This window comes from Ceratotherium simum, chromosome 16, assembly GCF_057802395.1.
Source record: "Ceratotherium simum simum isolate JZ-2026a chromosome 16, ASM5780239v1, whole genome shotgun sequence".
Lineage (NCBI taxonomy): Eukaryota > Metazoa > Chordata > Mammalia > Perissodactyla > Rhinocerotidae > Ceratotherium > Ceratotherium simum.
The window spans coordinates 26688627-26713478 of NC_141915.1; the positions used below are offsets into that span (position 1 = coordinate 26688627).

The 24852-nt window shown below is 36.3% G+C and overlaps 1 protein-coding gene across 7 annotated transcripts in view; it reads left to right on the top strand.

Moving 5' to 3' along the window:
* BCAS3 (BCAS3 microtubule associated cell migration factor) overlaps positions 1-24852 on the top strand; it is a 562723-nt gene that overhangs the window by 64216 nt on the left and 473655 nt on the right. For all 7 annotated transcript variants that reach the window (XM_014790917.2, XM_004434813.3, XM_014790915.2 and 4 more), the window contains exon 7: positions 12022-12094. In XM_014790917.2, coding sequence (XP_014646403.1) covers positions 12022-12094 — 73 coding nt within the window. The remainder of the gene's footprint in view (positions 1-12021; positions 12095-24852) is intronic.

The window sequence follows — 24852 nt, forward strand, 5'->3', positions numbered from 1 at the left end:
ATAGAGGAAGATTGGCACAGATGTTAGCTCAGGGCTAATCTTCCTCAAGCAAAAAAAGAGAAAGATTGGTAACAGATGTTAGCTTAGAGCGAATCTTCCTCACCAAAAAAAAAAAGCATTTTTGGAAAGTAATAGAGCAAACAATATTTATTAAATTACATGCATATGGCAATCCCACATGTGTCCTTTGACTTAGCCGTTGCATGTTCGAAAGTCTACTTCATAGGAACAGAAGTGTTCGTCTGTAAGAATGTGTTTACAAGAACGTTTATAGCAGCAGCTTGGATGCACGTCAGTAGGAATAGTCAAATAAATTGCGTTGTAGGCACACCAAGGAATATTATGAAGCTATTAAAAAGTGTGTTAGATGTGTATTTGTTGACCTGGAAGTATATACATGATGCGTTGAGTAAGAAAAATAAGATGAAGAATAATTATTATGATCCCATTTTGTAAAACAAATATCTTTAAAAAACATGCTGTTTTTAACTATATATACGTTTTATTTGAAATGTGAAATATAAAATATGTGTATAAGATGAGTGTAAATATGTAAGGATTTCAATATACTCATGAGCAAGACTCACGAACACTTATAAACATTATTTGACTTTGGTATGGGATTGTGCACGATCGTGTTCATGCTTGCAGTTCAGCAATTAGAATGAGAGAGAGATCAGTTATCCCTTATGCTTATGCTGAGGTTGTTTTGTTTTTTTCAGGCAATCTTTCTCTAAAAAGGTTAAGGTAAAACTTGTTGAACCTTTATGTTGTAGTATTGGCAGTCACTTCTAAAGTAATTAACGTTTTGAATGAAATAGATTACTTTTTATTCTAATGCATATATATTTCAACTTCTTATTTTGAAAAACATCAGACCCCCAGAAAGGTAGAAAGAGTAGGATAATAAACTCCTGTATACCTTTCCCTTAGACTAATTATTAATATTTTGGTCACATTTTAGATAAAAAAAAGAGGAAAAAGCTCACCTCTAACCTTACCACTCTAATCAGCCACTATCAGTGTCATGCACATGCACACAGTTTATTTCCTTTGCCACTGAACATCTTGTTTACTTCAATTTTTTAATGCGGGTGTAATTTACAGTAGAGAAATGCAGAGATTTACGTGTTACAGTTTGAGTTTTGACAAATGCATACACTCCTGTAACCCATACTTCTATAAAGATAGAGATCATTTCTGTCACCCCAGAAAGTTTTCACATGCCCTTCGCCAGTCACCCTTCTCTCCTCCGGAAGCATCTACCCTTCTGATTTCTTTCACTTCTGAGGGAGCTGTTTTCCCTGTTCTTCATGATGTTGCATGTATCAATATATATTTTTTATTGTTGAGCAGTATTCCATTGTATGAATATACTAAATTATCCATTTTTCTGTTTATGGAATTTGAGTTGAATATGGTTTTGAGCTATTATAAATAAAGCTGTTGTAAATATTCTTGTATAAATCTTATTGTGTTGTGGAGTTTGAGTCACCATTTGAGTGTGCTGAGACAGATAAATAAATCAATATAACATGTATAATAAGAGCCTCTGTTAAGTGCTTTGAAGAAAAAAAATCATGGTAAGGAGCTAGAGCATGATGGAGGATGATCTTTCTGATTGGAATATATTTTAGTGTCACCCAAAAAAAGGTGTACAAGTGAACTATGCAGATAATTAGGCCATAACTGGGTATTTCCAGGCAGAGAGCACAAAATGCAGCATTCCGGAGGCAGAAGTGTGCTTGGCATATTCCGGTGTGGGTGAGCAAAGTGGAGAGAGTTAAGTCAAAGGGACATTGGCACCATGGTAGAAGAGCGAGAGAGGAGCCAAGGATGTGAACAGTATATATATAGTTTTTTTTACCAGAAAAGTAGATGAATGGATTCACCATACTAGAGTTGCCAGCAACAGTAGTAATTGTGTAAAGTTTATTGAGTTCTTACGTGTTGCAGCACCTTGCTTAGTGCATTGCATTAATTATCATTTTAAATTCTCACAACAGTCCTCCGTGGAGGTATTGGTCCCCACTTATCCCCACTTTACAGACGAGAGAATTAAGCCACAAAGCGAATAAATACATTAGCCTTTATCAGTAATTTTGTTTGTTTTTCAGCTGAGAAATTGATTGTAATTTTCTGACAGTAGCTTTTTTTTTTTTTTTTGACGGTAGCTTCTTTCACTGAGCAAGGGTAGCAGAGGAGAGAGTTCTGGGCTTTCAGGTTCACATGTGGAATCTCGTACCACAACAACTTGGACAAGTTATTTAACCTCTCTTGATATCATTTTACTTGTCTGCCAAACGGATGGTTTGTACTTTGTGCTTGTTCAAGGCTGATGAGTCTAATGTGTGAAAGAGCGCAGGGGGCCTGAGCACCAAGTGAAATAATATGATGCCACTGAATGTTAAGGGATACTTCACATACTGAACATTTATTTTAATTTATGGAGGAAGGTAATAATGCTAGCAATAATGAAAAAATGTTGCCTTTAATATTTTACATTTGTTGAAGTCATTGTGGAGGCTGAACTGTATACGCATATTTTGGATATTTGAGGCAAAGAGCAAAGATGTCTTTGGTGATCATGTTTAGGTAATATGGTTTCTCGCCTGTTTCTTTTTCTTGTGCTTGGTTGATGGTACCTGCAGCCTGTGTATCTATTTTCCTATTTCTCCCTCCTCATTTATCTTACACTTCATCTCTGTCTTAAAAAATTCCTCACATTTTTCTCTGTTTTGGTAAGAAATAAATATGAGGATTATCAAGTTCATAATGGAGATTATTTTGTAAAATAAATAAAAGTAGAAAATAAAAGTAGAAAACTTTGTAAGAAAATAGAGCTTTTTAGTGGGAAAAAATGCCAACAGAATCTAAAATTACACACAATAAATTTATTGACTATAAATTGACAATAGAATCATACTTTCTAGCTAAAATTTAGATCTGCAATGTATGACTACAACTTGAAGCTCACATTGAGAAAATCTATAAGGAAAACTGGACGTGGAAAGGCTGATTGAATTAAATCTTTTCCCAAAGGAGATTATTTTGGTAAAACAAAAAATGAAATGGAAGACTTGGAAATGGTTTAACTGATAAAATGAATTAAATTGTTCAATGAAATCTTTCTACAAAAGACTTTTTCAGTTAAAACTCATTAATATTAGCATACTTTTGTGTAAAATATTTATATTCAAGACATCATCCTCAACATCAAAAGAGTAGTAGTAGTTGGAATATTTCATGATCAGTTGGATTTTTCTTTGCCTCTGATTGTGCTTTGGGATCCTCACAGAAGTGGTTTCTATTTGATATCTTGAAATCTTTAAGGCTGATTTATGAGCTTAAACTTGGTTTAAATGAGTTTACAATAGTGTGTATGGTGGGGGATATTATTTAACATTTTCTGTCATGCAAACTGTCTTGAATTTTGTTGAGGGGGAGAGGAGTTCTGACTTGGTGGGCAAACCCATTTTCATTACTTTAATTGTGTGATTTATTAGGATTTTAAGCTTTTTATAAATGTTTTAGTGTTATAGGACAGAATTAAAAGGATTTAGAATAAAAGGAGTTTAACAAAAGGACTTTGCAACAGGATTGCAATAGTTTTTATATTTGATGGATTTAGCTAGCCGCTTTTCATTTCAATCATCATGCTACATTCTGTTAAATGCTGTAGAACAGGTGTGTATAACGTCATTGTCTCTATTGTACATGCAAATAAACACAATTTTATATATAAAAAGTTAATCCTCTACAATTTGGAGGATTACATTATGGGAGAGTGATGACTCCATTAGGCATCGTGGAGAGTAAATGCTACTGTTTATACTGCATGAAAAATCAGGTTAATAGCTACAGTGTTCATGAGATTTTGTAGAATTTTTATACTAACACTTTAAAAATTGTATTTATTCAAACCATTCACAATGAAATTATTTAAAGCAGAGTTAAGGTTTTGTTACTAGTTTTCCAATTCTGAAATTAGATTTTTTTTTTTTAACTCAAGAGCTTGCCTCAAATCAATTTGGAGGTTTTGTTGTTATTTGCTTGCTTGTTGTAGGCTCTAGTCCTTTCTACTTGCATGGTGTTATTAGTAGGTGCTTCTAGGTGCTTCAGGAATTATGCTGTTCTCAAGTTAGGGCTTTATTTTGCAGTTTAAAATTTTTGCTTGGCTGCCTTCTCTGAATATCTTTGGAGAGTGTAACTCTTTAGCAAGTGTCAGGTGGCTGACCTATAGAGCCAAGTCAGCAGTACTGATGTAACTCATTAGATCAGCTGAAACCAATGGAGTCGTTCAGTTCCGGTTTGAGAAATGCAAAACAATCTAACCATTCTTGTCAGTATTATTTGCATTTTAAAGACATGATGTTTCATTCCTCAAAATATCAAATTGGTATGTATAATACAGGTACAAACCGTGAAGACCTTGTAGACACCAGGAAGCAGAAGGAAAATAGTTATTGTTAAAGGTGAAGGTGAAATATGTAGGAGTGAAAAATTGGGCTTGTATAGATGAAGTTCAGTTTTAATTAATTTGGAACATAAATATTGTGGGCTTTGGACCAGTTAATTTTTAATTTGTGTTTCGTTCAAGTCATATTGTTTATTGTGAAATCTGATTTATTTGTTTAGCAGGGGTAACAGCACACAATCCATAGTAAATTAATGATGTGTAAAGACTTAAACACTGATTGTTATAAGCTCCTGAAAATTTTAAATAGTTATAAAGAACTCTATTCGTAAACATTAATTGTGTTTTTAGTTTTGATCCATGATAATATAGCCTGGCAAGGGATGATAGAACTTGTCTTAATTTATTTTATATAATTATTATATTCACAATTTAAAAGTATCATATTATGTCATGTCACAATCTAAATGTGTAACCATTAGCCTGTCTCCTCTGGATTAAACCTCATTATTTTTGAAGGGATCTGTTAACATGGATTCTTAACATTACAGTTGCCTTTTACCATCCAGTGAAGAAATGAAACGTTAAGAGAGTGCTGATATCCCCTGGCTACCTCTCCCAAACATTATCTCCATCCTAAACCCCTAAGAGGTATATCCCTATCTTTACATTGGTGTTTATCTTTATATGTTTATGCATTTAGTACTTAATGTAACTAAATATCTATGTATGTATGTATATGTCTAATTACACACACCCATGTGCGTGCACACACAACTTATTTCTACCTTTTTCAAAATATTTAATTGTGGTAAAAATCACATAAGATAGCATTTACCATCTTTAAATCTTTACAAAATTTTAAATGTACAGTTTAATAGTGTTAAGTATATTCACAGATCTCTAGAACTTTTTCACCTTGTAAAACTGAAACTCTGTACCCATTGAATAGCAGCTCTCCATTTCTCCCTCCATCCCCAGCACCTGGCAATCAAATTTTACTTTGTTTCTGTGAGTGTGACTATTTTAGATGCCTCATATAGGTGGAATAATGGAGTATTTGTCTTTTTGTGACTGGCTTATTACACTTAGCATAATGTCCTCAAGATTCATCCATGTGTAGCGTGTGACAGGGTTTCCTTCTTTTTAAAAGCTAGATAATATTCCATCATGTGTAAATACCACATTTTCTTGATTTCTTCATCCATCAGTGGGCCTTTGGGTTGCTTCCATATTTTGGCTATTGTGAATAATACTACAATGAACCTGAGTGTTCAAGAGCTTGGTACATCTTTTTTTTTGTTGAGGAAGATTTGCACTGAGCCAACATCCATTGCCAGTCTTCCACTTTTTGCTTGACAAAGATTGGCCCCGAGCTAACATCTGTGCCAGTCTTCCTTTATTTTGTATGTGGGTCCCCGCCATAGCATGGCTGCTGCCAAGTGCTGTAAGTCTGCCCTTAGGAACTGAACCTGGGCTGCCAAAGCGGAACGCACCAAACTTAACCACTAGGCCACAGGGCTGGCCCTGGTACATCTTTTTTAAATTAATATTTTAAGAGCACGTTTGGTTATACAGCGAAATTGAGTGGAAAGCACAGCGGGTTCCCATACACCCCCAGTCCCCACACATACATAACCTCTCCCACTATCCACATCCTTCCCCATTAGTACCTACATTGACACATCATCACCCAAAGTCCATGGTTTACATTACTCTTCCCTATTGGTGTGGTACATTCTATGGGTTTTGACAAATGAATAATGCCATGTACTCACCATTGTAGTATCATACAGAGTAGTGTCACTGCCCTAAACATCATCAGTGTTCTACCTATTAATCCTTCCTTCCCCCCAAACCCCTGACAACCACTGATCTTTTTACTTTCTCCACAGTTTTGCCTTTTCCAGAATGTCTCATAGTCGGAGTCACACAGTGGGTAACTTTTTCAGATTGGCTACTTTCACTGAGCAATGTATTTAAGTTTCCCCCATGTTTTTTCATGGCTTGAAAGCTTATTTGGTTTTAGTCTTGAATAATATTCCATTGCCTGGATGTACTACAGTTTATTTATCCACTCACCTACTGAAGGACGTTTTAATTGCTTCCAAGTTTTGGCAACTATGAACAAAGTTGCTGTAAACATCTGTGTGCAGGTTTTTGTGTGGACAAAAGTTTTCAGCTCCTTTGGGTAAATACCAAGGAGTGTGATTGCTGGATCATATGGTAGGAGTTTGTTTAGTTTTGTAAGAAACTGCCAAACTGTCTTCCACTGTGGCTGTATCATTTTGCATTCCTACTAGCAATGAATGAGAGTTCCTGTTGCTCCAAATCCTTGCCAGCAGTTGGTATTGTCATTGTTTTGGATTTTGGCCATTCTAGTAAGTGTGTAGTGGTATCTCGTTGTTGTAATTTGAACTTCTTTGATGACATATGATGTACAGCATCTTTTCAAGTGTTTATCTGCCATCTGTTTATCATCTGTGGTTAGGTGTCTGTTCAGATCTTTTTCCCATTTTTTAAATTGGTTGTTTGTTTAATTGTTCAGTTTTAAGAGTTCTTTGTATATTTTGGATAGCAGTCCTTTATCAGATGTGTCTTTTGAAATATTTCTCCCAATCTGTGGCTTGTCTTCTCATTCTTTTGACATGTGTACCTTTTTTTTTTTTAATAATTTTATTTATTTTTTTTTCCCCCTAAAGCTCCAGGAGGTAGTTGTATGTTATAGCTGCACGTCCTTCTAGTTGTTGTATGTGGGACGTGGCCTCATCATGGTCGGAGAAGCGGTGCGTCGGTGTGCGCCCGGGATCCGAACCCGGGCCACCAGCAGCGGAGCGCACACACTTAACCACTAAGCCACGGGGCTGGCCTGACGTGTACCTTTTTAAAGAACAAAACTCAAAGTATTTAATGTTATAGAAAAACATTTATAAAGCAGTCCTAGCAAGGAGTAATTTCCTCTTTATTCTATCTGCCATTTTAAAAATACTTGATTCTGAAATATTACACATTTACAGGAAGTTGCAAAAATACTACAGAGAGGTCCTGTGTACCCTTCACCCAGCTTTTCCCAGTGTTTATATCTCATATAAGTTTAGAACAGTATAAAAACTAGGAAATCAGCATTGGTGGAATGTGTGCACATAGTTCTGTGCCATTTTATCACGTGTATGGATTGGTGTAACCACCACCACAATCAAGATACAGATCTATTTCATCACTACAGTGATTCCCTCATGCTGTTTCCTTTCACCATACCTAACTGTTCTCCATCTCTATAATAATTTTGTCGTTTCAAGATTGTTACATAACTGGAATTACGTAGCATATGAAGTTCTGAGACTGGGTTTTTTACTTAGCACATTATTGTTTTGGTATATCCAAGTTGTTTAGTGTATTGGCAGTTCTCTTTTAGTGTTGATTAGTATTACATGGTATGGAGATATCATTTATCTGTTGAAGAACATCTGGGATGATTTCACTTTTTGGCTATTACGAATAAACCTGCTATGAACATCTGTGTACAAGTTTGTGTGCACAGGTTTTTATTTCTCTGGGGTAATTGCCTATTATTGTGATTGCTGGGATGTATGGTAAGTGTATGTTTAGTTTTTTTGTTTGTTTCCTTAAAGAAACTCCCAAACTCTTTTCTAGAGAGGCTGTACTATTTTACATTTCAACCAGGAATGTATGAAAGATCTAGTTTCTCTACATCTTTGCCAGCATTTGCTGTTGTTATGATTTTTTGTTTTTCTGTTTTAATAGGTGTGTAATGATATCTCATTGCAGTCTTAATTTACATTTTCTTGATGGCTAGTCATATTGAAAATCTTTTCATTTGTATATTTGCCATCTATATCTTCTTTTCAGTGAAATATCTCTTCGTGTCCTTTGCCCATTTTCTAATTGGACTGTGTGGGTTTTTTTAGTGTTGAGTTTGAGTTTACTTATATATTGTAGAGATGAGTGCTTTATCAGATATGTATTTTGCAAGTATTTTTCCCCAATGTATAGCTTGTTTTAAATTTTAATTAAACCCAATTTATTGATTTTTTTTTTTGTTGTTTTATGTATCATACTTTTTGGTATCATGTCTGAGACCTCTTCACCAAACCCTAGGTCCTGCAGGTTTTCTTCTAAAAGTTATATAATTTTACATTTAAATCTGTGATCCATTTTGAATTAATTTTGGATAAGGTGTGAGGTTTAGGTCCAATTTTGGTTTTTTTCCTGTGGATATCCAGTTGCTCCACGACCATTTGTTGAAAAGACTACTCTTCTTCCGTTTAATTGCTTTTACATGTTTGTCAAAAATCAGCTGGCCATATTTGTGTGGGTCTATTTGTGGGTTCTCTTCTGTTTCTTTAATCTATGTGTCTTATATCAATTATCTGTCTCCATTTATTTAGATTTTCTTTCATTTTTTTATCAGCATTTTGTAGCTTTCAGTATACAAATCCTGTACATATTTTATTAGGTTTATACCTGAGTTTTTAATTTTCTTTAGAGCAATTATAAATGGTATTGTATTTTTAATCTTGGTTTACATATGTTCATTGCTAGTATATATAACATATGTTCATTGCTAGTATATGTAAATACAATTGATTTTTGTATGTTGAACTTGTCTCCTGTGACCTTGCTCAACTAACTTATCAGCTCTAGGTGTTTTTTTTTTTTTGGTGGTTGTTGATTTCTTGGGATTTCCTATGTGTCAGTCATGTTATCTGCAAATAGGGAGTGATGAGAGGGGCCATCCATATCTTGTGCCTGACCTTAGGGGGAAAGAATTCAGTCTGTATGATGTTAGCTGTAGGTTTTTGTGATAAGTTATGTAATACCTAGAGCAATCACTTGAATTCCGGATGCTGTAAACAGCCAATTTTTTTCTCCATGGAGGCTTGTGGAAACTTCTTGTTCCCACTGTCCTGAAACAATGCACCTTGTGGTTGGTCTGTTGAATCCAAGGTGCTAGACCCTCAAGGAGCTTATAAACTCATATTCTTTTGTTCTGCGAAATTGTTTTGAAATATTTCATGGATGATTTCTTGCTCTCTATTTTCTCTGTTCTCTCATTTTGGAGCTCCTATCTATGTATTGGACCTTTGAGACTGTTCCTTTAACATTTCGTGTGTGTGTGTGTGTGTGTGTGTGTGTGTGTGTGTAGGTGAAAGCTGTTTTTCTCTTTTTTTGTTTTTGCTCTACTCTTTGGGAAATTTTCTTGATTTTACCTCTGACCCTTGCATTGAGTTTATTAAATAATATCTACCTTAGTTTTTAATTTCTAAGAGCTCTCTTTTATTCTGAGTCCATTTTTCATTGCATTCTTATATTGTTCCATGCCTGAAATATCTTCTATCTTGGAAAATATTAATGAATGTTTTTTATTTTTGATGTTTTTCTTCCTGTGTAGAGTTAGCCTCTTTGGCAGATGATTGTTAGTTCTTGGTTGTCTGCACATATTTCTAAGTGGTAAACTAAAAAGCTGATTGAAAGTTCTGTGTTTGTGTTTGTCAACTTTTAACTTTATGGTTTGGTGCTTTGGTTGTGCTGTTTGTTGTAGCCTTCTGATTGACAGTGTCTTTCTTCATGGACTGACTTATTAAATTCTCCAGAGAAGACTTACAAGCTCCTAACTTTACGAAGATAAATCTCAGGAATACCTGGTATCATCAGGTGTCGAGTAGTTTGAGTCTTATGTTTCATTTTTCCCAGGACTGGCTTGAACTTTTACTTAGGGCTCCTAACATAGTCATCATTCATCTGTTTTCAAAATTTGTTGGCATTATTATACATTTTTTAACCCTATTTGATTTAATATATCTATACCGGAATTTTCAGAAGGGATAAAATGAAATGCATATCTTCAATCTACCAGCTTATCTCAGAAGTTGAAACAACCACTTACTTGCGTCTTCTGGCATTGGCCTCCCTTTTAAAAACAAATCAAAATTTTGGAGGAATTAATGTATTCATATGATTTGAAAACTAAGAAGTATAATATATATATGCAATGAAAACTTCGCTCCCATTTTTGTTCCTTATCTTGTGCTTTTTCCATTCTCCCTATCAGAAGTAATCGTTAGTTAAGATTTTGTATGTATCCTCGCAGAGTGTGTGTGGGTAGGTATCTATACAGATAAGCCTCTCTTTCTCCTTGTTACACAAAAGATGGGATATTATTTTGTGTCTTCTTATTATTGTATATCTTCCTTTTTTTCATTCTATATTTTGGATCTCATTCCATGTTTTTATAGAGCATGTCTTCATTCTTTTATAGGTGTAGGAAATACTTATATTTGGATTTTATTAGTCTTTTGCTGTTACAAGCAATAGTATAGTGAATAATCATATATACAGGTTATTTTCCTCATGGCTGAGTATATGTGTAGGATGAAATTTTAGCAGTGATATTTCTCTATTAATGGGTATTTGTGTTTATAATTCTTATTGATATGGCCAGACAATTTTAACAGAACTTTTGGATTTTTTGAGAAACTTTTAGGTAAAGGTCAGTGTATGTCAATATAGTTAAAATTTTTTAAATGGAAAATTTCTAATTTACTCAGAAGTAGTGAAAATAGTATAACGATCTCTAAGAACCCATCACCCATCATTTTCTGGCTATTCTTGTTTCATTAACATCTGCTCCACTCCTTCCAGAATATTTTGAACCACATCCCAGGTATCATATGGGTTTATTGGTTCATATTTCATATTTAATTCTAAGAGATAAGGAATCTTAAAAATGTAACTGTAGTACCATTATCACTTCTAAAAAATGAGCAAGTTTCAATGCAGTTTTTCAATATAGTTTTAAGTGGAATTTCTCTCACATGTTAGGTTGAGCATCTTTTTTTGTGGTTCAGAGCCATTTATATTTCCTGACTCCATTTTTCTGCTTATTGCTGCTCTTATATTGGTTTCATATCGAGTAGTATTGTTGGGTTCACCTATTATTATCTTGACTAGGACTTCCAGTATAGGTTGAATAGGAGCAGTTACACTGGGCGTCCTTGTGTTATTACTGATTTTAATTGGAATGCTCTGAAGCATTACCTATGATATTTGATATAGATCTTTTGTAGGTAACCATTATTGGGATAAGAAAACTTACTTGGCTCAATCCAATTTGGTTATAAGATTTTATTTTTTTCTAATACATTGCTATTCAGTTTAGTAATTTTTTTTTTTTAGGATTTTTGCATTTATGTATATTGAGAATGGTCTATAATTTTATAATTTTCCTGTCCTGACCTACTTTTATTTAATTTTTACATCAAGATTATATACTAGTCTTAGGTAATTAATTGCTGGAGTTGGGGATGGTTTTCTGATCCCATGGAGACTGTGTATAAGATGCAGTTGGTGCCAGTTTTTAAAAAAAGGTATTTTAAATGCTGGTTCAATTTTTAAAAATAGTTATAGGTTTACTTATAGCTTTTCCATTTTTTGTTCAGTCAAGTGTATAAGTTATATCAATTTATAATGAATGTTTGCTATCTTTTCAACTGCAAATTTTTTTGAGAGCATGAAAATAATGGGAAATATACAGGAATACTTCTCAAAGTTTTGTTTTACATTTTATTTTGTTTCCTTGTCAGGTGCTCAAAAGTGTGACAACTTTGCTGAAAAAAGGCCCCTCCTTGGTGTTTGTAAAAGCACTGGATCTTCAGGGTAAGGAAATTAAAAAAATTCTTTTAACCACTATTAAAAATTTGTTTTGTTATTCCAGAGGGGGATCTTTGATTTCTTAAAATCTTTGTTACCATAAGACTATGCTCTTATAAGACAGAAAGGAAAGGAAGAAAAAACATTTAGGGTTTCCTGTGACTCAGGCCTTGTTATTTCTCTGCTGTTTTGTCATATGCAGGGGGATAGCAAGAGAGAAAAGAAAGCCAGTAATAGGTCAGAATTCAGTCTTGAAATAAAAGATTAGCACCATTAAGAAAAATGTTTTTCAGTTTATTTGTTTTTTAATGTTGTCACTTTTATGATGGCCTTCTACAGTGGATTAGAAGTTACTATTAGCTGATAATAATAATAACCATCATTAACTATCACTAACATTTGTTGTTGCTGCAGCATGTGCCTGGTGCTGTTTTAAGGGCATTGCATGAATTTTCTCTTTTATTCCTTACAGCAACACTATGAAATAGAGACCATTCTTTTTTTTTTTTTTTTTTTTGATAATTTTATTTATTTATTTATTTTTTCCCCCAAAGCCCCAGTAGATAGTTGTATGTCATAGCTGCACATCCTTCTAGTTGCTGTATGTGGGACGCAGCCTCAGCGTGGCCGGAGAAGCGGTGCGTCGGTGTGCGCTGGGGATCTGAACCCCGGGCCGCCAGCAGCAGAGCACGCGCACTTAACCGCTAAGCCACGGGGCAGGCCCTAGAGACCATTCTTAATCCTGTTTTACAGTTTAGAAAAACTGAGGCACTGAGTTCACTGAGCAGAGCCATGGATTCGAACCCAAGCAGGCATGCTCTTAATTCCATGTTGGTTACATTTGTAACAAGGAGAAGGCTGTGGATTAATTGTTATTACTCATAAAGTCAGCTGTTTTCTCCACTTTGTCCATATATTAAATGAGAATAATGTTCTTTTCAATGGCTTATAATGATTTAGTTATCAGGTTGTAGTGACCTTTTCAGTATATAATTCCAATTAGGAATTATGTTTAGCTGCTGGTAAAGTTACAGTGGCCTGCACAAATCATGTTATTAAGTGGGTACACAGTCCAGGGCTAGTGAAATGTTTCTATAATGTCATTAGCGACCTAGGTTCTTTCCAGCTTTGCCATCTTTAGAATGTGACCCCTTTCCCTAATGATCTCAAAATGGCTGCTGTCTTTTCAGTTAGTGCATCTTTTCAACTTGAACTCCTAGCTGCAAGGAAAGCTGGGAAATAATTATGGTTTTGTTAGTAAGGAAGATGATCAAAATGGATATTAGACTTGGCAACCAGCAGTCCTTATCACATGCTTTTAGCCCATAGTGTGCACTTTAGGTGATGAGTGCAGTGGAGAAGGAAGAATGTGCTAATGATATAACATGATTACATCTTGGAGTCTTAATTGTTGCTTTCTAGGGATATGGTTTGACAGCATGTGTTACAAGGCAGGTTTCTTCCAGTGTAAATTTCTGGTAGAAGTAGGCAAAAATTTACTGTTTACTCAGCACTGTGCCAGGTGTGGGATAAGGATACAAAAGCATGAAAAACCAATTCCTTGTCCCAAAGACTTGAGGATGTGGCTGAAGAATAAAAAGCATAAACACACAAAATAATTATGAGATAATGATGTATAATAGGAATTCAGAGAAGGTAAAGATCAGTGTGCATGGATTAACGGGAGAAGGCCTCATAAAGAAGGTGCAGTATATGCTGGATCTAAAGGAATGAAAAGTTTTGTAGTACATGTGGAAGAGTAAGGACTTCCAAAGTAGATTATAAAGCTATAGCAGTGGAACAGAACTTGGTATAAATACACTTAGGAATGATGGAGGTTTGTGACTTAGAACTAAGGTCATCTGCAAAACAGGTAAAAACAACCATCTCAGTGCTCTGGAACTCAGTCAGAGGCTTACAACAATCTGAAAAGTGTTTATGTTTGAGAAACTGGTTAACTCTGAGTAATAATAACGGGAATCTGTGGCATTCATGCCTGGAGCTGTTCCCATCACACTCCACCCTTTTCCCCTTCCAGCTTGGTTGATTCTTCTAGGGTGGGGAAGTTTATGAGGAGTAGCACTTTTGTTGCTATGGTTGGAAGATGCTCATTCATCTTGGAAAGGCAGGTTTGCCCATGCCCAGTGGCATTGTCCATGGAAGTTCTGGTCTTGGGGCATATGAGTTGGAGAGCCGGCGGCTCTTTTAGCCTCAAGTCATGGTTAGCTGAGACTTCCTGTATGTGCAGAGGAACCATGAAAGGGTCCAGGGGGAACTAAAATCTGGGGAGACTTGAAAATGTTCTGAATGTTGAATGTGTTCCCCTACCCACACACAGATCCTTTTTGAAAGGATGGCAACTTTTATTGAGTATTTGAGTAAAGGATGACAACCTGTATTGAGTATTTGAGCATATTCTCTATTGTATCATTGGCTAACCACTAAGCTACATAGACACAGGGGCAATCTCCAGGAAACCAGGCTTTAAAATAAAAAAAAGAATTAAAGTAAAACTGAGCAGAGACATTAGTAACTGCACATTGTAGAGGAAGGCAGATTTGCAGAGTTGTTATACCATATTATATTTATAAAATTTTAATGTCTAGTTCTCGATATATGGTTATGACACATGCCAGGAAACAGGAAAGTGTAGCATATTGAGAAAAAAAGGCAGACAATAGAAACTGTTCGTGATTGTTGTCAGGTGTTAAATTTTGCTGACAGAGATTTAAAGCAGCTATTATAAATATGTTCTAAGAACTAAATAAACCATATTTCTAGAATTAAAGGAAAGTATGATAACAATGACTCGACAAATAGAGAGTCTCAATAAGGAGTTAGAAAAACCAAATGGAAAATCTGGAGTTGAAAAGATACAAAAAGTGAAGTACTAAACTTGCTAGAGGAGCTCAGCACTATATTCAAATCACCACCAGAATCAGGGAACAGATGTGTTGACAAGGGTGCTGAAAGATAGGAACCACAGAGAAGAGGGTAAGCTACTATGGTGGTGGGAAACTTTGTTGACTTCACTTTTCCTGATGTTGAGCCCTCTGTAATTCAGGTGCATGCAGACCTGTGGAAGCCCCGTGAAAAGATGTGTTTGTGGAAGGCATTCAGCTACCTGCTGAATTTGGTTTGCAGTTTTTGAAAGATTTTTCATTCATTATCAACTCTGCGAACTATGTGATTAAGGAGATTGTTTTTGTTTTTACTGGATTCATTTCTTGAGGTATCACTTTATCAAGAAATAAGGTAGGGGCCTGCCCGATGGCGTGGTGGTTAAGTTTGCATGCTCCACTTCGGCGGCCTGGGGTTCGCGGCTTTGGGTCCTGGGCATGGACCTGCACACCGCTCATCAAGCCATGCTGTGATGGCATCCCACATACAAAATAGAGGAAGATTGGCACAGATGTTAGCTCAGGGACAGTCTTCCTCCAGTAAAAAGAGGAAGATTGGCAATGGATGTTAGCTCAGGGACAATCTTCCTCACCAAAAAAAAATAATAATAATAAAATTTAAAAAGTAAGGTAAAAAAGGAAGGGTAAGGTGATTATATATAGTTGGTAATAAGATCATTTATTGAGGGATGAATTTGATGGTATGGGGGTATATAGTTGGTAAGAAGATCATTTATTGAGGGATGAATTTGATGGTATGAGGGTTATATGAGTCAGGGTTCTCCATAGAAACAGAACCAGTAGGATCTGGGCTATATGTGTGTATGTGTATGGGGAGAGAGACAGATTTTGAGAAGTTGGCTCAATGATTGTGAAAGCTGGCAAGTCCAAAATCTGGAGACTGAGGGAAGACTTGTAATTCCAGTCTAAAGATAGAATTCCCTCTTCCTCCAAGGAGGTCAATTTTTAATCTTTTTCTGTTATGGCTTTCAACTGATTAGATGAGTCCCACTCAGATAATGGAGCATAATATGCTTTACTCAAACTCTACTGATTTAGGGGGCTAGCTGGGTGGTGTAGTGGTTAAGTTCACGCGCTCCACTTTGGCAGCCTAGGGTTCATGGGTTCGGATCCCGGGCATGGACCTACGCACTGCTTATCAAGCCATGCTGTGGCAGGCATCCCACATAAAATAGAGGAAGATGAGCACAGATGTTAGCTCAGGGCCAATCTTCCTCAGCAAAATAGAGGAAGATTGGCACCGGATGTTAGCTCAGGGCTAACCTTCCTCACCAAAAATTATCTAAACTATACTGATTTAAATGTTAATCTCACCTAAAAAATGCCTTCACAGAAACATCTAGAATAGTATTTGACCAAATCTGGTTATTGTCGCCAACCAAGTTGATACATAAAATTAATCACCACAAGGGCAATGAAGATAGTGCTGATTAAAATAGCATTTGCCTGTTTGAAAAAATCTATTGTAGATATTCATTTTCTGTCTCCCATTTTTGCTCCTTAATTTATTTTATAGCAGAGGAATCATTCTGGTAAGAGCCTCCTTATGTCTGTATCATTTGCTGCATTAAGAATGATTATTGATGAATAAATGCAAAGAAACTTTTGAATTAAGTTCATAAGTCATTTCATGGACTGTAAGGTCTAGGATAATGTATTCTGTTATTACTGTATATAATCTCTCTCTTCCTGCGTGCTCTCTTTTTTCTCTCTTGTTTTATATCTATCTCTCTACTGCAAGAGGCTGGTGAGAAATACTCATTTTGTTTTTACTTAGTTATTTGCTGATCTGATTACAGTAAACTAAACTGTTGGGTGTAGCATCTTTGTCAGAATGTTTATAATCTTAAGAAAGACATGTTGTAATAGGATTGTGTTATGTTTCTTGCAAGTGTTATATTACAGTTGTTGATACATAGAATTTTCTGTCTGTTCTGAGCTAGTGTTTTGTGAGTATGTATATATTTTAAGTGTTAAGTATTTGCGGTAAGTTAGCCGATGGTGATGTTGAATATACTGGACAGTTTCTAGTAACTCCAAAGTTGAGTATAATAACAGAGAAATCTAGTTATAGGTGAGTTCTTTTAGAATCTGTTTCCCAGATTCTGGGATTTTTGAAAGAAGCTGTAACCCAAATTTTTTATAAGGAATATGCTTGTTGACTATGATATTATAGCACGGGGAAATGGAAAGCAAATATTGAATGTGTACTGTGTATCAAATCTGTTGAATATTTTCCATTATGTAACATCATTTAATTTACAGCAAGCCTATGAGGGAGATTGTATTCTCATTTTATACATGAGGAGACTGAAGCTAAGAGAGGTTCAGTCACAGTTAGTTGTGGATGCAGGCCTTTGCCTCACCTGCCAGGTCTGTAGATGGAACATGCCTTTGCATTTAGGGAGCCCTAACCTCATGTTTGTGTATTCCACTTACTTTTCTGTTTTCGGACCAGTTATTTCAGAGGTAGTAAAGAATTTAAAAATGTAGCAAGTAAGTCGCAGTTACGTATTTAAACAGTAACTCCTGAGGAGAGTTTTTGTGTACATATTTTGTCTCAGTATTTCTGCAGAAGTGGAATATATTTTTGTTGTTGTTTTTACTTTTATTGTTTTAATCAGTGTGATGCATACTCCTACATAGCTACTTAGCTGGAATTTTTCAGGGTGTAAAGGGACCTCCCTGATCTGTTTTTTCTTTATTTTAATACATTGTTTAGTAAACACAAAAGGGATATTATCCTTTACGTGATAGCAGTAATATACAAAGGACATGAACTTTGAAAAATAGAAGTAGCTAATTTAAGAAACACTCTTATTTAATGAAGTGCAGTGCCAACTTATGTCAAAGTAATTTCAAGACAGGGCAGATTCTCTCCCCTCCTTCCAATTTTTAAATAAGGTAACAAAATGTGGGAGGCCCTTGAAGGAGTAGTAGAGGATATGAATGCATTCAAAGTAGTTTCAAGTAAAGAGACTCAAGTTCATGGACGTAAAGGTAGGTGATATGAAGAACCGTTGAGGGAGGAAAGGAAAGAACTAAAATAATGGGAAGAGTAGGAGAGTAATTAAAAGAGAAGTGGCTGAGTCAAATGGAGATGGAGAAAGCCACACAATCGTGTGGTGGTGGCTTGGCAATATTGTCTAATGTCACATGTACCTCGAGAACGCTGACTTTATCTTGTTCATCTTGATTTCCTTCTTGATTTTAAGCACAGTGTCTTTTATCTAGTAGGCCCTCAAAAATATTTATTTTTTCTAAATGAATTTTAATGTTTGCTTTACAAACAGTCATACTAGTCCTTTATTTGAATATTAGTAACTCCAAAATATATAAATAATTTTTTTATGATTGAGAAAATCTCTTAATTTGAGGAACCATGTGTACTGAACCTGGATGTTGACATCTTCTTCAAAGCCAGTGGTGCATAAAATCTTAGGACCTTCTTCCCCCTTTGGAGAGGTTCAAAACATCTCTGTTGCCATTCATTTCACTGGCAAATGCTATATTGAGCACTGGGTGCTTTGCACATTGTCGGTTGCTTATATTCATAATTAATACTGCTTATTAAATTATTCTTGGGAAAAGTCAATAAAATTTTCTTTTGATGTACAATTTTTCGTTTTTCTAAGTTTATAGTGCCTTTTCAAATAAGGGGGGGAATTGCTATGGAAATAATCCCAGTCCCTCCTCGTATTTTATCCTTTAGATATAAACACATTGTGCTTAGCCTACAGTTTAAAATACTGGCTCTTATTGCACTCATGACAGTCATTAAAATGCCATTTATTTTGATATTCTAGTGATGTTTTCTTTCTTTTTTGTGTGTGTATGTGTGTGTTTGAGAGACTATTCCATAATCATTCCAGATGAGCCATTTAAGGTCTTGGAGGGAGATAATGTTTATTGTGCTACTGATCCAGGGATTAAGTCAGTGCCTTGTATAATAATGTGAGGGAGGGAGGGGAAGTACGGACAGTATACTAAGGAATATACACTCTTAGGAAACCAAAGTTCATTGTGTATTATATGCTAAACAGTTCCCAGAATGTGGCCGTGTGTGGTTAGGATCTTATTGGGTATTATGAATAATAGCAAAAGAGTAACATTATTCAACAGCTGACTGCAGACTTTGAAGAATTTTTAGTCCAATATACTGTCATCACTTTACACACATTAGGTGGAGTGAAGATGTGACCTTTACATAGAGAGAATCATAGAATATTGGAAGTGGAAAGAACCTTGAAGATCATGTAATTAAAATGCCTCATGATACAGATAAAGAAAGTCTTGTCCAGAGACTCTCATCATATATCCATTTGGTGGTGGGACATTCTTGAAGGAGGGAGAAAATTTCTTTATTTCAGTTGGTTAGGAATCCGTCATCTCTTGTTAAATAGACACTCTATGGCTATATTTCCAAGATTGGATTTTAATAATCAGAAAAATTAAAATTTTGGCAACCAAGGACATATAAAAAACAAAAATGTTATCGTCTTAAATTTACCTTGAAAAAGCAAAGTAATTTTAATAGCTTAGTAGAAATAAAGCCTTCATTTCAGAATTAAGGACTGTTTATTAAATACAGTACAATTAGTTCACACTATTAATATTTTTGCAGTTTTGTTGCAAACTGCCAAAAAGGTCATCTTGGATTGGTGGAATTCCATGGGACTGGTGTTTGGTAGCCACTGCCCTAAAGCAGTAGTTATTTAGGTGGAGATTAAGCACAGTTTATGGTCCTGAAGTGTTACTGAAGAGACTTTATTTCAACTTGTGTCTAAAGTAAATAAGAGTTATGTGACCATCAACAGATGAATGGATGAGAAAGATGTGGTATATATATACAACGGAATACTACTCAGCCATAAAAAAAGACAAAATCCTGCCATTTGTGACAACATGGATGGACCTTGAGGGTATTATGTTAAGCAAAATGTCAGAGAAAGACAAATACCATATGATTTCACTCATATGTGGAAGATAAACAAACAAATGCATAGATAGGGAGAACAGATTGGTGGTTACCAGAGGGGAAAGTGGTAAGGGGAGGGCGAAAGGGATAAAGGGGCACATATGTATAGTGACGGATAAGAACTAGACTATTGGTGGTGAATATGATACCGTCTGCGCAGAAACTGAAATAGAATAACGTACACCTGAAGTTTACACAATGTTATAAGCCAATATGACCTCAATAAAATAATTAAAAAATAAATTAAAAAAGGGTCACGTTAATTAGAACTAAAAGAGAGACGTTTGGGATAATAGGTATGCGATGTTTCTTTTTGTTATGAAATGTCACAGATCCCTTACATATGGTACTAACTATTTTCAATTTTGACTGATTTTCATTCTCTTTTGTTTGTGGGGTCTGATGGAATCGCAGTTGGGGCTGGTATTACTTCTGCAGATACAAAAAAGAGATTTATGCTATTCTTCCAGTCTTCAGTGCTCTAATACATGGGCTGTTCCAGCAGTTCCTTGGCCTTCCTTTAAGCACCAAGTCTTTCACTTGCCGGTGTCTCTGGTATTTTTCACTTGTGTGGGTGTTCTGCATTTTCTTTTAGCTCTCCGCCTGGCTCTCTGGCTCTCTGTACTGCTTTCAAAGAATGGGCTTTCACATCTTTGATATACCGTTTTTGCTGAGAGCTGCCACATTGGCATAGAGGTTTGTTTTTTTTTTTTTTTATAATTTTATTTATTTATGTTTTCCCCAAAGCCCCAGTAGATAGTTGTATGTCATAGTTGCACATCCTTCTAGTTGCTGTATGTGGGACGCGGCCTCAGCATGGCCGGAGAAGCGGTGCGTTGGTGCGCGCCGGGGATCCGAACCCGGGCCGCCAGCAGCGGAATGCGCGCACTTAACCGCTAAGCCACGGGGCCAGCCCTGGCATAGAGGTTTTAATGAGATGAGTCAGCATACTAGGGTATCCAATATCATGGGTGGTTCATGGGCCTCTGGACTTCAGTATTATCTGGAGCATGCCCTGTTCATCTGATTATGGATGTAATGAAATCTTAAGGAAATAAGATGACATTACTGTTACTTCGTAACTGCCTTCTCTCATGTGGCTTAGAGATGTACTTTATATATCTTGAAATGTTACACTGCCTTTAGTAAGCAAGAGTCACTAGCATGAATGTTAATTATGCAACATTTACCAAGTTCACTTACTCACTTAAAGCAAATTTTTAGTTTTCCTTAGAGGTAAGGCAGAAAGCCAGGATATTACACACTTGACTCACGTCTATACAGTTTTAAAACACACGCTGGACAAATCTGTAAACTGGTAACACATATTATGTAAAATTTTAACCAGAGAAAGTTGTATTTTAATGTATTTATTTTAAAAAATGGTATCTAAACTATGGACACTTCCTGGGTGGTGTGTTGAAAGATCATATTTACAGACATTTTTGTATATTTCCTTGTGATCCTGAAATTGGTACAAATCTCAAATGGCCTACCAAATGGTTATATGTAGGTGACCAAACCAAAGGAATGTTGGCTTAATTTTTTAAAGAATTGCCTTACTTGCTATTGTATGATATATGTGTGAATACCTGTGCTGTTAGGGTCTCGGATGAAAACAGATGACATACTCAAACTGGGTAATTTGAGGAGAGTTAAAGTGAAACAAGTGGGAGCTGAGACCCTTTACTGTTTCTAAGCAAGGGGAGAGAGCCATTAGCAGAACCTGCAAAGAGAGCCATATCAAGAGGGTCACCTTACAGGAACTGTGTCCTCTGGTAGAGTGATTCAGTTTACCTGCAATAACCTGACAGCGGAGCAGCCAAGGGTGTTCCAGCCTTACTCTCATTTCTCCATATGGCCCCCTCGGGCTCACCCAGCCAAAAGCCAGAGGCTGGGTTCTGAAGGTTCAAGGAGTCCACTGACGCAATCTGTATGATATGGGTCAGTCTGCCAAGGCAAGGAGCATGGTGCAGAGAATGCAGAGTGTATTTGGAGGGGCAGCACGCTTATATTCTGCAAAATTGCACACTAAAACTGAGATTATGGTGAAAACAGGTGTGGAGGAAATTTATGCAATGTTGTAATCGGAGCAATAATCCTGATTAAAAATAAGAACATTTAAAAAGAAATGTTAATGCTAATAAAAAATTACTAATAAATAAGGAATTTTTCCTAAAAGAGAAGGTGAAGGTACCTTGATGGAATGGGAGCGTAAGGAAGAGTTGAGGCTAAGTTGTGGAGAAAAGAACACAATGGGCAAAGACCAGGTAGAAACAAGCTATAAGTACACGGTAGCCTGAGCATATGGTCAAACTGAGTGTGAAGAACCTGCATCCTCCTGGTTTTCTGCATTCAGTGGAGCTAGTGTAATTTATATTCAATATCTGTAGCACAAAAGATTAAAATGCTGTCAGTTTTATTTTAATACAACTTCTTTGATATACTGACATCACTTCCCATTCAGAATCATAAATTGTAGCAGAAAAGACTGTAATATGTGTGAGTACACACTTTTAACAGCTTTATTGAGGTATAATTGACATACAATAAACTATATACTTGAAGCGTACAATATTATGTGTTTGGCATATGTATACACCTAGGAAACCATGACCACAAAAAAGAGAAGGAACATGTCTATCACCCCCGAAAGATTCCTCATGTCCCTTTATAATTCTTCCCTCCCAGCTCATTTTCCTCAGATAACTACTGATCTACTTTCTGTCACTATACATTAGTTTGCATTTTTGTAGAGTTTTACATAAATGGAATGATACAGTATGCACTTTTTCTTTGGTTTGGCTTCTGTTATGCAGCATATTTAATTTGAGATTCATCCGTGTTGTTGCATTTATCAATAGTTCATTCATTTTTATTGCTGACTATATCATATTACCTCAATTTGATTATCCATTCACCTGTTGATGGATATTTTGGTTGTTTCTGGGTTTTGGCTTTTACAAATAATGCTGCTATGAATATAATGTTCAAGTCTTTGTATAGATATGTGCTTTCTTTTCTCTTGGACAAATACCTATGAGTAGAATGGCTGAACCACATGTTAGATGTATGTTTTTCAAAGTGGTTGTCCCATTTTGCATTCCTACCAGCAATGTGTGAGATTTCCAGTTCGTCTACTTCATCACCAAAACTTGGCTTTATCAGTCTTTTGATTTTAGCCATTCTAATAAATATATCATGATTTCTCATTATGGTTTTAATTTGCACATTCCTAACTTTTTTTTTGATTCTCAGCCCTCAATTCAGTTAACTCCTCTTTTGCATCTTCTTCTTCTTTGACCATTCTGAATTTGTGAATATCTGATTCATAGTGTTGTGTCATATCTGTAATTGCTTCTTTAGTTACAAACTTACCTTACATAATGGCTCTTTAAAAGCCATACAACTTTAGAGGAGTGATGTCAGCATCATGGTGGAGTGAGCTTTCCCGTGAACTCTTCCCCCGATAAGATACAACAAAAGGAACAGTCACAGACCAACAACGGAATCCCAGACAGTGAAAAGCAAGATCAGAAAGATCCACACTGTTGCACGTCTGAGAGTGGAACATGCTGGGCCCCCCGGAGGAAGTGAGGAGAGGTAAGGAGAACTCCTCTCCCTCCCCATCAGATCAGCCATCGCGGTCTGTGTGGCTCCCAGAGAGGGGGGAGGGGCGGCCCTCTGTGGGGAAACTGTAGCTCTTTGGGCTCTCTCAGCCAGTGGGAAACTCCCACACAGAAGACTCAGAAGAGTCACAGGGCTACCATCAGCATCTGAGCACCCCAGAGAGCGGATAACGAGGGGCGAATGAGAAGCCCCCCACACCAGGGACCCAGAGGGCAAAGGAGAGAGCCCCCCCTCCCCGAAAACCAGACCTTGCAGCTCTGCTGACCAGACTAGACCAAGTGATCTGACCCGCAGATCGCAGGGGCTCAGATTACACAGCCCTTTACCACCACACAGTGGCCGCGGGTGGAAATTGCAACCAGAGATTTCCAGGAGGAGGAAAAACAAAGCCAACACAGGAACCACAATGCAAAGATACATGAAATCACCAGACCAGAAGGAAAATGGCAAACACCCAGAAACCAACCCTGAAGACACAGAAATCCATAACCTAAATGACAGAGATTTCAAAATAGCTATGATAAAAACACTCAACGAAATACGAGACAACACAGACAAACAATTCAATGAGATTAGGAGTTTCTTCACAAAAGAGATTGAAATCATAAAGAAAAACCAATCAGTGCTGATGGAGATGAAGAACACAATGGAGGAGATAAAGGAGAATCTGGAATCTTTAAAGAACAGAGCTGACAATATGGAGGAAAGAATTAGCATTTTAGAGTATAGGAATACAGATATGCTCCAGATGGAAGAGGAGAGAGAATTAAGACTAAAAAGAAATGAAGAAAGTCTCCGAGAAATATCTGACTCTATTAGGAAATGTAACATAAGAATTATAGGTATTCCTGAGGGAAAAGAGAGGGAAAGAGGAACAGAGAGCCTATTCAAGGAAATAAAGCTGAGAATTTCCCAAGTCTGGGGAAGGAGCAGGAAATACCACTAAGTGAAGCCAACAGGTCACCTAAATATGTCAACAGGCAAAGGCCCTCTCCACAACACCTAGTGGTAAGGCTAGCCAGAGTCAATGACAAAGAAACAATATTAAGGGCAGCTAGACAAAAACAAAAAATAACGTACAAAGGAACTCCCATCAGGCTCTCAGCGGATTTCTCAACAGAAACTTTACAGGCTAGGAGAGACTGGAATGATATATTCAAAATACTGAAAGACAAAAACTTTCAGCCAAGAATACTCTATCCAGCAAAAATATCCTTCAAATATGATGGAGAAAT